This window comes from Hirsutella rhossiliensis, assembly GCF_020360975.1.
Source record: "Hirsutella rhossiliensis strain HR02 chromosome Unknown scaffold00001, whole genome shotgun sequence".
Lineage (NCBI taxonomy): Eukaryota > Fungi > Ascomycota > Sordariomycetes > Hypocreales > Ophiocordycipitaceae > Hirsutella > Hirsutella rhossiliensis.
The window spans coordinates 11,915,944-11,928,666 of NW_025408667.1; the positions used below are offsets into that span (position 1 = coordinate 11,915,944).

The 12,723-nt window shown below is 50.7% G+C and overlaps 4 protein-coding genes across 4 annotated transcripts; 2 read left to right on the top strand and 2 right to left on the bottom strand.

Annotated features, from left to right (window-relative positions):
* Positions 1 to 1,756: 1,756 nt before the first annotated feature.
* HRG_01558 (uncharacterized protein) lies at positions 1,757 to 2,392 on the bottom strand (the record flags this gene model as incomplete). The annotated part of the gene is made up of 1 exon (XM_044860029.1): positions 1,757 to 2,392. One exon carries the CDS (start codon positions 2,390 to 2,392, stop codon positions 1,757 to 1,759), a length of 636 nt encoding a protein of 211 aa, XP_044726429.1.
* Positions 2,393 to 7,104: 4,712 nt separating this feature from the next.
* HRG_01559 (tc5 transposase DNA-binding domain-containing protein) lies at positions 7,105 to 7,428 on the top strand (the record flags this gene model as incomplete). Its single annotated transcript, XM_044860030.1, has 1 exon — positions 7,105 to 7,428. One exon carries the CDS (start codon positions 7,105 to 7,107, stop codon positions 7,426 to 7,428), a length of 324 nt encoding a protein of 107 aa, XP_044726430.1.
* A 1,600-nt stretch (positions 7,429 to 9,028) lies between these two features.
* Positions 9,029 to 9,630, bottom strand: HRG_01560 (transposase; the record flags this gene model as incomplete). Its single annotated transcript, XM_044860031.1, has 2 exons — positions 9,029 to 9,504; positions 9,579 to 9,630. 2 exons carry the CDS (start codon positions 9,628 to 9,630, stop codon positions 9,029 to 9,031), a joined length of 528 nt encoding a protein of 175 aa, XP_044726431.1.
* Positions 9,631 to 10,436: 806 nt separating this feature from the next.
* Positions 10,437 to 12,080, top strand: HRG_01561 (restless-like transposase; the record flags this gene model as incomplete). Its single annotated transcript, XM_044860032.1, has 5 exons — positions 10,437 to 10,655; positions 10,840 to 11,190; positions 11,419 to 11,833; positions 11,888 to 11,965; positions 12,019 to 12,080. The coding sequence occupies 5 exons, from the start codon at positions 10,437 to 10,439 to the stop codon at positions 12,078 to 12,080; spliced, it is 1,125 nt and encodes a 374-aa protein (XP_044726432.1).
* Positions 12,081 to 12,723: the final 643 nt, after the last annotated feature.

Sequence of the window (12,723 nt, forward strand, 5' to 3'; positions counted from 1 at the left end):
AAATGTCGACATGCATGACGAGATTACCATCAAGGAGGTTATCGAGGCTGGTGTCATGTTTGCCGTGACGACGGTCTTTCTGGCGCCCTACCTGTACTGGATGATCAGAGTCAAGCCTCGAGAAGCTTCGCGTAGGCGAACTTGGGCGTTGATTTCTACGGCTTCTCTCTTCTTGGGATCCGGATTAATATTTGCCTCTTTGTTCGGCAGTGCGAGAAATGCACTCTTACCGAGCGTCCTTGCCTACCCTTTCTTCACGGCCTGGAAAGGAGTCACGATGTTATGCGTCGACACCATCGAGGTACTCTATTCCAACCCGTCTAGTTATGTCCCCGATATACTCACTGTTTCCAGCTTATTCAAGTTGCCGATCCCTTGATTTACGCCTATTTTTGTAGCGCCGTTGAGCCTGACCCCTCCAAGGCGAGAATCATCATTTTTGGACTAGCATTAGTCTTTCACCTTCCCTTTATTGGGGCGACCGTCTGGCAATTCCCGCTATCCGGCGTCGAATACTGGTGGGCTGCTCCAATGGTGTCTCACTTTGTTACCGTTATTATGGTTATGGCAATATGGAGGAAGACACAGTCTTTCCGTCGTTTTGACCGGCACTCTAACCAGCTTCAGCCAGAGCAGCCGACGTCAAACCAGGGGATGCCGTGGCTTGGGGCAGTGAGCGGATTGGTGTTCCTAGCATCATCTGTGCTCCTGATATGTTCTGTGACTGGTTGGGTGAGACACCAGTTTGGAAGTCAGTGTGGACTTTGTCTGGCGATTTTAATTGTGCCAGCAGTACCTCTGGACAGTATAATGAGAGAGCACCAGAGGAAACGGGTCGACAGAGAGGTGCAGCTGTCTGCGGTGACAGACCCCGGTACTGAACGGTCGACGGAGCACCTTGTGTTATCCTGAGGGCACTGAATCAAACAGACGGTGGTTCCATCACTGTACGCCCTCCGTCTACCGCCAATTCCTTAGATTTAAGCGTCTCAAGTTTGGGCCACATGCATATGCTGCATTCAGGTCGTGCAAATGCTCCAAGTAATTGTCACGCGCTTGGAAAAGGAATACCTCCGGGATGTCTCGGAGTAGGCCGTCAGGAAACGGAGGATGCTATGATATAAGAAGGGTGCCTATTCTCGGGATTTTATGGGATCTTCAGAGATCAATGAATTGAATGATTGACCCCCGTTCCTCACTCTCTGTCTAGTTGTGTGCGCCTTACAGTAATCCTTCCGAGTTGGATGCGCGACGAGCTCGCCGTGAACGACTACAGTTCTGATGGCAGTCAAAGCGGCGAGCCAAGCATGAAGTGGGGGCTGTTCCGGCCTACGACACCCTAACATAGGGAAAGGCAGCGGCAATCACTCATCACGCTTATGGTGGAGAGTAAGAAAGCAACAGTCAACCTCAGAAAAGGGATTTAGCGAGGAGCCTCGATTCAATTTTCAGCATGCTCAAGTCAACATGCGACTGCGGGAAGCCCCGGGTAGTTATTTCGCCACAAACGACTCGCCGCAGTGTGCTCACGACCGAGTTGACCGACTCACTTAGACTTGGACTCGTGTTGGAAAGGCGGCAAGGGCGCTCACAACCGACGCCGTCTTGAATCATCGACAAGAATCGCATGATTCGGTGACCCGAGGGCAGTATGAAGGCGAGCGAGGATGTAAATGCCAGCTTGTGGAGTAAACGTTTCTTAGAGGATGTATCTAGGGGCTACTACCATTCTAATAGCTGGTGAAGATAGGAGAACTCAAAACTCCTCTACGACTAGTCGCTTGCTCTTCCGAGATTTGTGAATCCGCTGTCGCTTGTGCCCCTGCCCATGGTTCTGCCATCTTCGTTCAGACGCTCGAAATTCTGTATCCACACTCCTCGAGTTCCCGTCATAGTCTCTCCGCTTGTATTGCCTGGTGTGTCGAGACGCGCCCGAAGGAGAAGACTTAGAAAGGCTGATGGTAATGCTGACAGGCTCGCAGAGAGGGAGGTCGAATTCCATTTCAACCTGTCTGTCTTGTCTGTTATCGACGGTACCGCTGGCTTCTACTCGATAACGGGTGTCGGATACAGCGACTCGAAAAGCAAGCCCAGCAGGAGGACGATTCTCCTTGCCATCGTCGTAAGAGGAACAGTGACCACCATCTTCAAGATCGCTAGGTGCGAACACAGGCTGTGTATTCGCCGTAGGTGACCCTGCAATCTCGTCTTGCGCATTTTTGTCTCGACGACTTACGTCGTTATATTGACCTTCAGTATCCGAAAATTCTGATGTAGGCGAAGCAGGACGAATAAGCATATCGAGAGCACGAAGATGGCCAGTTTGTCCACAGGCAGTCGATTCGGTGGAACTCATATTCCCTTGTATTGTCGAGGGAGAGTCAGTAGACATGGCGGGCAAAAGGGACTTGTTAGATCGTTTGGCGTCTGCTGGCTTTCAGAGAGTTGCAAGAAAAGGAGAAACATGGGAACCGAGACAAAGGGGGGGGGGTGCCTACGCTCCTTCACTTTCTACACGAGATTGGGACGGGCTGCCTTGGTCGGGACGCGAGCTCCAGCAAACCATTCCGAGAATCCCCAAGGCGCAGCTTTGACCACCTCATTGCACATATCGTCGGGTGGGATCATGCGCCTTCCTCCTCTTTCGGGCTGTGGTCCGCGGTTGCTTCGCTGATGCCTGCAGGCTGCCGACCACCCCTGAGGTGGTTTATGCATCTTTGGCCAGGAAATCTTCAGCTTCCGCATCGATATGCGCGGATCACATTCGCCAATGCTGCATAGTTACGAGTAGCCAACTTCCCTGTAGCCTGTAGGCGCAGGGGGGCGAACCGAACCGTGCAGACTAGTCCGCAGCCTCCCCTGCGCCGGGGTTCAGGAAGGGGACGTGAGGCAGGACATGTCCGTTAATTTCTCTTCCCTCGTCTTGGACCAAAGCATGGCAATGTACGTGTACATACCTGGGACCATCAGATATGAGCTTGTCTGCGACAAGAGTCGGTCTAATCCAAGGGAATCTGTTGCCAAAATACGGAATACAAACACCACAAATTTGGCCTCCAAGTGGCGACTTCGCACGCTCAACATCAATCGACGATAGCTCAACAACCACGGTGCCAATTGACGTATCATTTGAGTTCCTGAATTATCAGAAGCAGTGAAAGTCTAGGATATATTTAGAACTTTTATCTAGTGGGCAGTGCGCTGCGGTGCTGACATCAAACCAAGCAACGGCCAAAAGAGGATGCCGACAGATTGTGTAAGTCATTTCGGCCAACACAGCAAAAACAGAACATTATTGACTTTCATCTTAGGCTTTAATCATGTGGGATTCTCCCTATTATATCCATAGTGCGGAACTTGGCTCAGGATACTGCCAAAAATGGGGGTTGGAAGGGCGACCTGGATAACCTCATTCTACGCACCCGTAATGAGCCAGATTGAACGTGATTCGACGGTACGAGCATCTTCTGAAAAGAACCTACCTATGCGTCTGAATGTAAGGTTTATTTTTAGCTTGAACTTCAGTGCGCGAGGCTCCCCTTTCACACCTGACAAGGAAAGACGCGCACGAAAATGGAGAAACTCGACACCCTGCCCTAAAACATGTACCGGTATAACATGGATGAAAAGAGCCTTCTATTCCTTGCGAGCATTTGAACGAACATTTTATTCCTCTTAATATAAGAAAACAAGGCAAAATTTCTCGGCGTATCAAAAAATGGCAACCCATCCTCCATTACGTTCAAGATGTGCGTCAGTCAAGAGATGGCATCGCTGCCTGTCAGACATCTTGGCTCCACATGGGTCAGAGATGGCATCAGGCAATTGAATGAGAATTATCTGAAGAACAAGAAGCGAACGAACGAACGCACGGAGTTGTGCAGCTCTTTATACACAAATGAAAGGTCCGTCGCGTGATTACGCAGTATCGGTTGCCTAGCAGGCAACAGCGGCGTTGCGAGTAACATCGCCACTTCATGAATAATCATCCTAGGCAGGCTTGATATGCGACACCTGTGGACAGGCTCTTCACTGCAGTGAGGTTATTCGAACTGGTTCAATTGGTTATATCTTGTGTAACTAGGGAAACGTGTCCCATACAAACTGTGTGCAAAGACCTTCCTCCCTGTGTCTCACCTCTTACTCGCACGTGACTAGCGCGGTCGATTAGTTATACGTGCGCGATCGGTGCCTAGTGCACAGGTGGATCCAACACTGGAACCTCTTTCTAAATCGATGATCGCGCACTAATCAATCCACCAAAAACACACCAAACACAGCGAATTAAGATGAGATAGGAAAAACACGAACAAGAACACCAACAAACTCCTACCACGATGCATCACTATGTTGGATAGTGTGCTCTGACTGAGCTCTCCTCCCCACACTGGGTGTGTTCTGCCACACGCCATCATGGGCCGCATTTCGAGCGCCGGATGCGCTAGCTGATTCCATCGGTCCCACGTTGGAATATGGACACGAGGATCTCCTCGTTAATGTGAATGGAATAAAAGAACGACGGTAAAGCAGAAGAAGGAACGAAAAACCGATTAAATCTCGTCGAGAATTGTTGTGTTATTGCGATGAACGAATCCTTCCACCCTCACGTTTAGCTGATTGTCGCTAATAAACTGCGTGAGGGCGCTGTTTGGTGATGCCTTCGTCATAGCATCGGCAGGGTTATCTGCGCCGTTGACCCAACGGATTTCCGCAATATCCCTTGATTCATATGCCTGCCTCAGCGCCATGATATCTATCATGAGTCGCTTCTCTGTTGTGGTGCCAAGTTTGACGAGGCACTCATAGAGGCTATATGAATCTGTGCAAATGACGAGCGGATTTGCTTCAGATCAAGGCGTTGTGCGATCGTATTGACCGTTTGCTTGATCACAAATGCGAGATCGAAGCCCGATGTCAATCCATAGATCTCTGATGCAAGAACGCTTCGAGTAACGCGCTTGCATTTAGTTGAGCTCCAATGAAGAATGTTTCCGCGGATGGAAAATGAATCGGTTGATTGCGCGGTCTCATTGGCGATGATAATCACAAAGCCGATTTGAGAGCTTAAATCCTTATTGTTGGCGAATGATCCATCGGTGAACACAAAGATCTTCGCGCTCTCGAGATCGATGGGTATGTAACATAGGCCACGGTCGGGATTGTTGATCTGCCATTCAATCCGCTTGTTCAAAGCCTTGAAGTCGGTATTAACGGGCTCTTGGGCTTGTGCCGCAACGGAACAATCGTATGTTGCTTCGGGTTGGCAAATCGAAGCGATATATGCCCCGGGCGCGTTGAGCAGCATAATCCTGATGCCTACTTGATGCCTGAAGATTGATCTCCTCGAGGTTTTGGGCTTGGCCCTTCTGCCTGACGATGACACAGCCATTTTGTATGGTCAGGCGGCTGCCGTTAAAGTCGCAGATGGAACCTTCTTGGAGAATCTCTTTGGCTTGGCCTTAAAGCAGAGTTCTTTCTCCTCGATCTTGAGAAATGCATCTGTGCCAACAATGAATGTGTCATCCGTTTGCAAGGCCGCGATGCCAAACAGGTCCTTGTCGGCGATGTTGTTTGCCGTGATCAGAAGGCACGGGTCAAACGAAGAGGTTTCCATATTAAGCTTGCGGCAGTGATGGTCGTGATATGTGTTGAACCAGTGGGCTCCTGCCTCTGCGATGCCATATAGCGGCTTCACGATTCGCAGGATTGTTCCCTCTGGATATCTTCTTTTGAGTTCTTGAGGAAGGGCTGCAAGGATGACACGGGCCAGCTTGGTCTGGGATTGTGTGTATGCCATCGTGATGTCTCTGATCATGATGAACATATCCCGTGTGCAGAGAAACGGTGCTAAGGCCAAGGCCACGCGTTGTGCGGGCCGGCTGATGGTAGGGCTTGTGTGAGGATCCCACGTTTCCCATCATCATTGTATCCTTGCACAACGAGGCGTGATTTCTCGTATGGCGTTGCAGTATTTCTTCCTTAACCTCTCTGACCATTCGTGATTTGAAGACACGATATCCACCATGTTTATTCGCATCGAATTCTTCGGGTACAATGACCCCAGCGGCGAGGAGGTTCGTGAGCTCGAGTGTGTCGGAAGCTTCAAATGGGAAACCGGTGCTTGTGATCTTTCCTTCAGCTCGTAGCCGCTTGGCTAGGCCGAGATGTTCCATTTCTTTTCGAACAAGAAACGCATTAGCTTCATGATGAACGATAAATTGAACGGGTGAGCAAACAATAGTGGATTCTGATGTGCCATTTTGTGCAGCATCCTTCCTAGGTCGGCCACGCCTGCGCGGCCTCTTTGGCTCAGGGTATTCGAAAGGTTTGGGTTGGTCTTCTGTGGTAGGAAGAGGAAGAGGTTGTTGAGTTGTGGGTGGAAGGGAAGAGGGTTTTGAAGAGGATGTTGTTGATCGGATTGTGTTGAGGAAGGAGTGATTGTTGTGTTGATGGGTCTGTGCGGCTAGGGCTAGGGTCGGGTTGCAACTGAGGAAGGAGCGATTCCGGGTGACGATAGTACGGTTGGACGCATGTACTGCGAAATTTCGCTGGTCCGTTGTCCAGGTCAACTGCGATTTCCGTATCCGTCACCTCGAGCACTTTATATGGGCCTTGCCATCCGTGCTTCTCGCGAAATACGCGAACTTCGCTTCCTAGCGCCAGGGATAGGGGCAGGCGCAACGCTGTATCAGGCCCATTACGCGTATTTAACGCGGTCTGAACCTTCCTCTGGGCGTTGATCTTCCTCAGCTCTGACATCGTTCGCCACACCGCCTTAGCTCTTGCCATTGCGGAAGGTGTAGGCGGCGAATCCATCGTCATTCGAGGCAGAGCACCGAAGACGAGGAGGGTTGGAACGAGGCCATCCGGACCGGCTGTGTCGTTGACAGCCTTGAAAGCCATTTGAAGGACTTGATCAGGGCTCACGGTATCCTTCAGCTCTGCCTTTAAGTCCCTGCACATAGAAATGGGCACCCCCCTGTTTTGGGCACCCAAGATGGGTGCCCAACCTAAACGGCTGCGTCAACTTCAACAGCAAATTTCACCGCGGAAACGCATCCAATCTGCTAAAAAATTGACGCATGTGTCTTCAAGCCACTACTGATGAAATATACAGAGTCTGACATTCACAGCGCCCTTGAGGCAATCGCCAATGGCGGATCCGCCAAGAAGGCTGCTCGCGATTGGGGCGTCCAGAGGGCAACTCTTTACAATCGCATGCATGGTCACGAATGCAGAAAGGATGCATTTTCTGCTCTTCAGAGGCTTTCTCAGACACAGGAAAAGCAACTTACCGAATGGATTCTCATTCAGGACGCCTTGGGCCTTCCTCCCACTCACTCGCAGATCAGGCAGTTCGCGCAGCGCATGCTCGCCGTCAAAGGAGACCACACACCGCTCGGAAAACACTGGATGCAAGCATTTTAAGACGAAATCCTGCAGTTCGGACCCAGAAGTGCCATCACAGAGACTCTGCGCGTGTCAACGGCGCTTCTACCGAGGTAATTCGGCCTTGGTTCAACAATTTCTTCCTTCCCGAGATTCTGGCTATTAAGCCGGAGAACAGGTACAACATGGATGAAGCAGGCATCATGGAAGGACTTGGGGAGAATGGCCTGGTCGTTGGCAGTGCTGAAAAACGATCTGTACAAAAGAAGACGCCTGGTTCTCGGGTCTGGACGTCGTTCATCGAGTGCGTGTCCGCTGCCGGCACCTTCCTCCTCCACTCGTCATTTTCAAGGGCAAATCGGTCCAGCAACAGTGGTTCCCAGAAGATCTCAGTACTTTTAGTGACTGGCAATTCACTGCGACAAAGAACGGCTGGACTTCGGACCAAACTGCGGTGGAGTGGCTCGAAAAGGTGTTCATTCCAAGAACCCAGCCACCCGACCCTTCGGAGCGAAGACTGCTAGTATTGGACGGCCACGGAAGTCACGAGACGGTTGACTTCATGTATCTATGCTACCAGCATCAGATTCACCTTCTTTTCTTACCTCCCATACCTCTCATGTGCTGCAACCGCTCGATTTGTCTGTCTTCTCCGCTCTTAAGCACTACTACCGCAAACAGGTCGGATTTCTCAGCCTCCTGACCGATTCAAGCCCAGTCGGCAAGCAAAACTTTCTTTCCTGCTACCAGAAAGCACGCGAGCAAGCGCTCACTGTGTCAAACATCAAGGGTGGCTGGAAAGCGACGGGTTTGTGGCCGGTGTCGATGGCGAAGCCACTTTTGAGCCCTCTTCTGCTGGAGAACAGCAACAGACGCAAAAGAACGCGAAAAATGTGGCCAATGCATTCAATAGCCACTTACCCACCAGTGACTGGCAATCAGACACATCCCAGATTGCGTGGTCGACCCCGAGGCGCTCGCAAGATCTGAAGGTTCAGGTAGTTCAATTCAACCAGCTAGACGACGACGTGCCCACGAAGAGATTGCTGTTCAGGAAGATCACAAAAGGGTTTGACGAGAAGGATGGCCTTTTAGCAAAAGCTCAATTGCAGATTCAGGCACTGGAAACACAATTGGCGGCCGTCAAGCCGAAAAAGGAAGAGGGTGGTCACGAGCCCGAATTCGAGGTTCGCCAATATTGAGGCAATACGACGGGCGCAGGAGGAGGTGAACGCAGCTGAGAATGAAGAATCTGATGAAACCGAAGCTGAGGTTTCAGAAATAGGTGACGATTGTATCGTAGTGCACGGTGGTGGGCAGTGAGAAGGGATTGAATTAATGGTGTTGAAAATGGTCGTGATTTTTTTGGGGTGCCCAAAACAGGGGGGTGCCCATTTCTATGTGCAGGGACTTAATATATCATATGCTCTTCGGACGGGCACATGATACTTCTCAACCTTCCCAACAGCCCAATGTGCTTCCACAGGCACCTGATGACACGTTATTCCCATCAATTTCGCTTCTGCTTGGAACTCGGCAGCAGCGAAATTCGTGCCTGCGTCATGAGTGATCACATCGGGTGGTCCAAGGTATGTATCCATCCAACATTGTTTCAACGCGAGCCACGTTTCCTTGGCCGTCATGTTGGATAGGAATCTCCTGCCTGATAGGCAGTGGCTTGATCAACAACATGGAGGACTGGTCTGCCACCCAATGTCATGACATCAACGATGACTTCGTAATTGAAGTCACAATCATCCTTCAAGCTGAACTTGAACCTTCGTGGCGGGTCGGATTTCATCTGACAGTAGTGGCAGAACTTCTTGATCATTTCCAGAGCTTCGATTTCCACATCATGGCCAGCCGAATTCAGCAGCTTGTGCAGCCGATACACGGATGGATGACCAAAACGCGTGTGGAGGCGCCGCAATTCAGCCTCCGTGAGATATGCCACTGATGCCTCTTGTTTCCGCAAGAAGAACCACGCGTGACCCCATCTTCGAATCACTGGAACGCTCACACCATTGCCAACGAGCTCGTTCGTGACGTTATTTAAATATACGCCGAGCCGATCCATATCAGCTAGGCATAGGAGGAATGGCGTTGGCACGTTGACTATATGAAAATCAACCTCTCCACTGGTGTGTTCAAGGTGATCACGCCAAGTGGTGTTTCCAATCTTCCTGCACCAAATCTAACTGGTTCGGGCTTGCGATCATCACGGAATTGGACTGGGGGCATCTCTCGTTGGAGAGCACGCAGTTGTTCGATTCCTCCCGTCGATATGCATGCCGCCAGGGTGGCGATCAATTCCACCTCCACCTCCACCTCTTCAATAATATTGAAGTGGAAGTCACGTGTTTCAATTCAATCAATTCAATCTCACTTGCACATTGAGAGCTTCAATCCACGCCGACGCCTTGAACGTTGACCACGCGTTGAAGCCGTTGAAGCTAGAGGTGATCTAGGTAGCACCTACACCTGATCTAGTCGCGTCTGACGCGCGTGGTCACTAGCCTTACCTTACTCAAGGTCGTAGTACTTCGGTCCCATATTAATTTCATATGTAAAGGATGTGCAAATACCTGGGCGATTAGACACGTTTGAGCCGAATTTCCGAGTGTCGCGTCGCACTGAAACCTTCACCAAACAATGCACCTTCTTTCTTCCTGCAGCCAAATGGATAACGACGTTCCTATTAAGCCCCAGCATGCCTCAGACAGAGGCTCGTCCAGCAAGCCGTTTGTTAACATGGATGCTTTGCAAGACGAATGGAGCATCTTCCCATGGAACCATTTCCCAGGTTATACGATTTCCGAGCGCGCTGGCAGGCAGACTTCGTGGGTCTGGCAGCATGGTTTCGACATTCAACCTAGCGACTATCCCACGAAGAGAAATGGATTTGCAAGCCCTGCCTGAAGAAGCCGAAGCAAAAACATCAGACTTCTCTGCCGTTGGCACTCAGAATATCGAGAATCATCTGTTCAAAGAGCACAGACTTATCGATCTGTCCGGGAAGAGGGCCGCCCGCTCTTGGGAAAGGAACCATGGACAAGAACCCGTCCAAGAATATCGTGGAGATGTTGAATCTCAACGCTTCAGATCCTAAAGAGCAAGGTATCGCGAACGCCCTCATCCAGCGCTTCGATAAGGACCATTTTCAGAGACTTCTTCTCGAGTGGGTGGTCGACGCCAACGTCTCCTTTCGCCAGCCCGAGCACTGTCGTCTCCGACATATTTTCGAATACCTGAATCCATCGGTCGCAGTGACGAATGCCCACATCTCGCACGATACCGTTCGAAAGCGAATTGTTGACCTTTATATCCGATACAAGACGTGCGTAATCGACAATCTAAAGAGCACCCGGCCAAATTCATATTGCGTTCGACGGCTGGCGTTCCAGGAATCGGCACGCTTTACACGGGCTTATCTGTTTTTACATCGACAAGGATGGAGTTCCATCAAAGCTTGTCCTAGGCATGCCGGAGCTGAAGATCTCGCACTCGGGAGAGAATATCGCAGCCCAGATCCTCGAGATCCTAGAGAGCTATGAGATCCTCGACAAGGTGGGCTATATTACACTGGACAACGCTGGGAATATGGATACGGCGACAGAGGAGATTGCAGAGGCACTGGGCTTCGATCCGAAGAAGCGGAGGGTGCGATGCTTTGGCCACGTGCTCAACTTGGTGGTCAAGGCCCTATTATTTGGACACAAGTCCGACGCGTTTGAGGCGAAGATTAACGGGGAGCCTGTTCTTGACGCGGTCCAGCATGAAATCTGGCGAAAGAAAGGCCCAGTCGGAAAGCTTCATAACCTAGTACATTGGATCCATCAGTCCGATAAGCTGACGTACCGGCTTCGTGCACTTCAGGAGGAGTTCTTTTCAAAGTCGGACAACCCCAAGATTCGAGCGAAGAAACCTGTGGACGTTGTCCTTGATAACCTTACTCGCTGGCTTTCGACTCTTTATATGATACGGCGCGGCCTCGGATTGCGGCCTTTCTTAGAAGACCTTATTGAGAAGGTCACGCTTGAGTTCAGGAAAAAATGCCGCAATGGGATGAGAAGGGCAAAAGAGATGCCTTTGTGTCTCCGCGAGGAGAGTCTTCTCAGTGATAATGACTGGAAGGTCATTGAGTTGATGGATAGGGTGCTTGTTGACTTCGAAGAAGCACTCCGAATGCTAGAAGGCGACGCTCAGAGTCGAGTTCGAAAAGGAGGCCGCATTGAAGCATACGGAAACATGTGGGATGTTGCCTCAACCTACGAATTCCTGATGGACAGACTAGAGGAGTGGAAAGCAGTAGCGGAGAAGTTCCCCGATCCAGAGCACCTCAAGGCTAACATTAATCTGGGCTGGGATAAGTTGAACGACTACTATACGAAGCTTGACGAAACGCCAGCATACTATGCTTCTGCTATTTTAAATCCGGTTTCGCGTTGGGGTATTTCGAGAATACATGGACCGACAAAGCACAGCTCCCTGGCTTCAGGAGGCAAAAGAATGGTGAGAAAGCTGTGGGAGGAGGAGTACAAATCGCTGCCGATCCCTTCGATGCCTGACGAAGAGCGTCCGTACAAGCGACTGAAGGCAATGAGCGCGCTTGAGAGACACCGAGCCCAGAGGACTTCGTCGCTGCCAAACGAATCTTCCTCTTTGGAAAGTTCACTGAATCCGGACCATGATGAATATGACCGCTGGCTGTCGAGTGCTGACGCTGAGAATGATCCTCTCGTCACCAACCCATTTCAGTATTGGTGGCAGAGACGGAAAGACTACCCACGGCTGTCACGGATGGCTCTCGACTTGCTCTCGATCCCTCCCATGTCCGCAGAGTGCGAGCGTCTCTTTAGTACCACTGGGCAAATGGTGTCACCGCTACGGACTCGATTGGAAGCCAGCACGATAGGGATTACGCAAACGTTACGGTCGTGGGTACGGAATGGCCTAATCGACGCCGTGGATACGTTGATTGACGTGTCAGGGGAGAATGCGAATAGCATTATATGGAGTCCAGGGGATGATACTGGACATGCTGCCGGCTAGGGCCCTCGGAGACCCCGTGGGCCGTACGTGGTTCAACGTCTTCAATTCAACTCAATCGCCCCCATCTGAAGGCAGGTGGTTCAACTCAACGGGACCAATGATGAGTAAGCTGTCAACGCAACTCAATGGTGAGGCCAAATTGATGGAATTGAATTGATCGCCACCCTGGGGATCTGTATAACGACTTCACGGGATGGAGCTATGATGACTTCGAACTAATCAACCCACGCCTTAGATCAAGACTCCGGACGCTTCTCAGAATTAGGGGGATCTATATGGGCA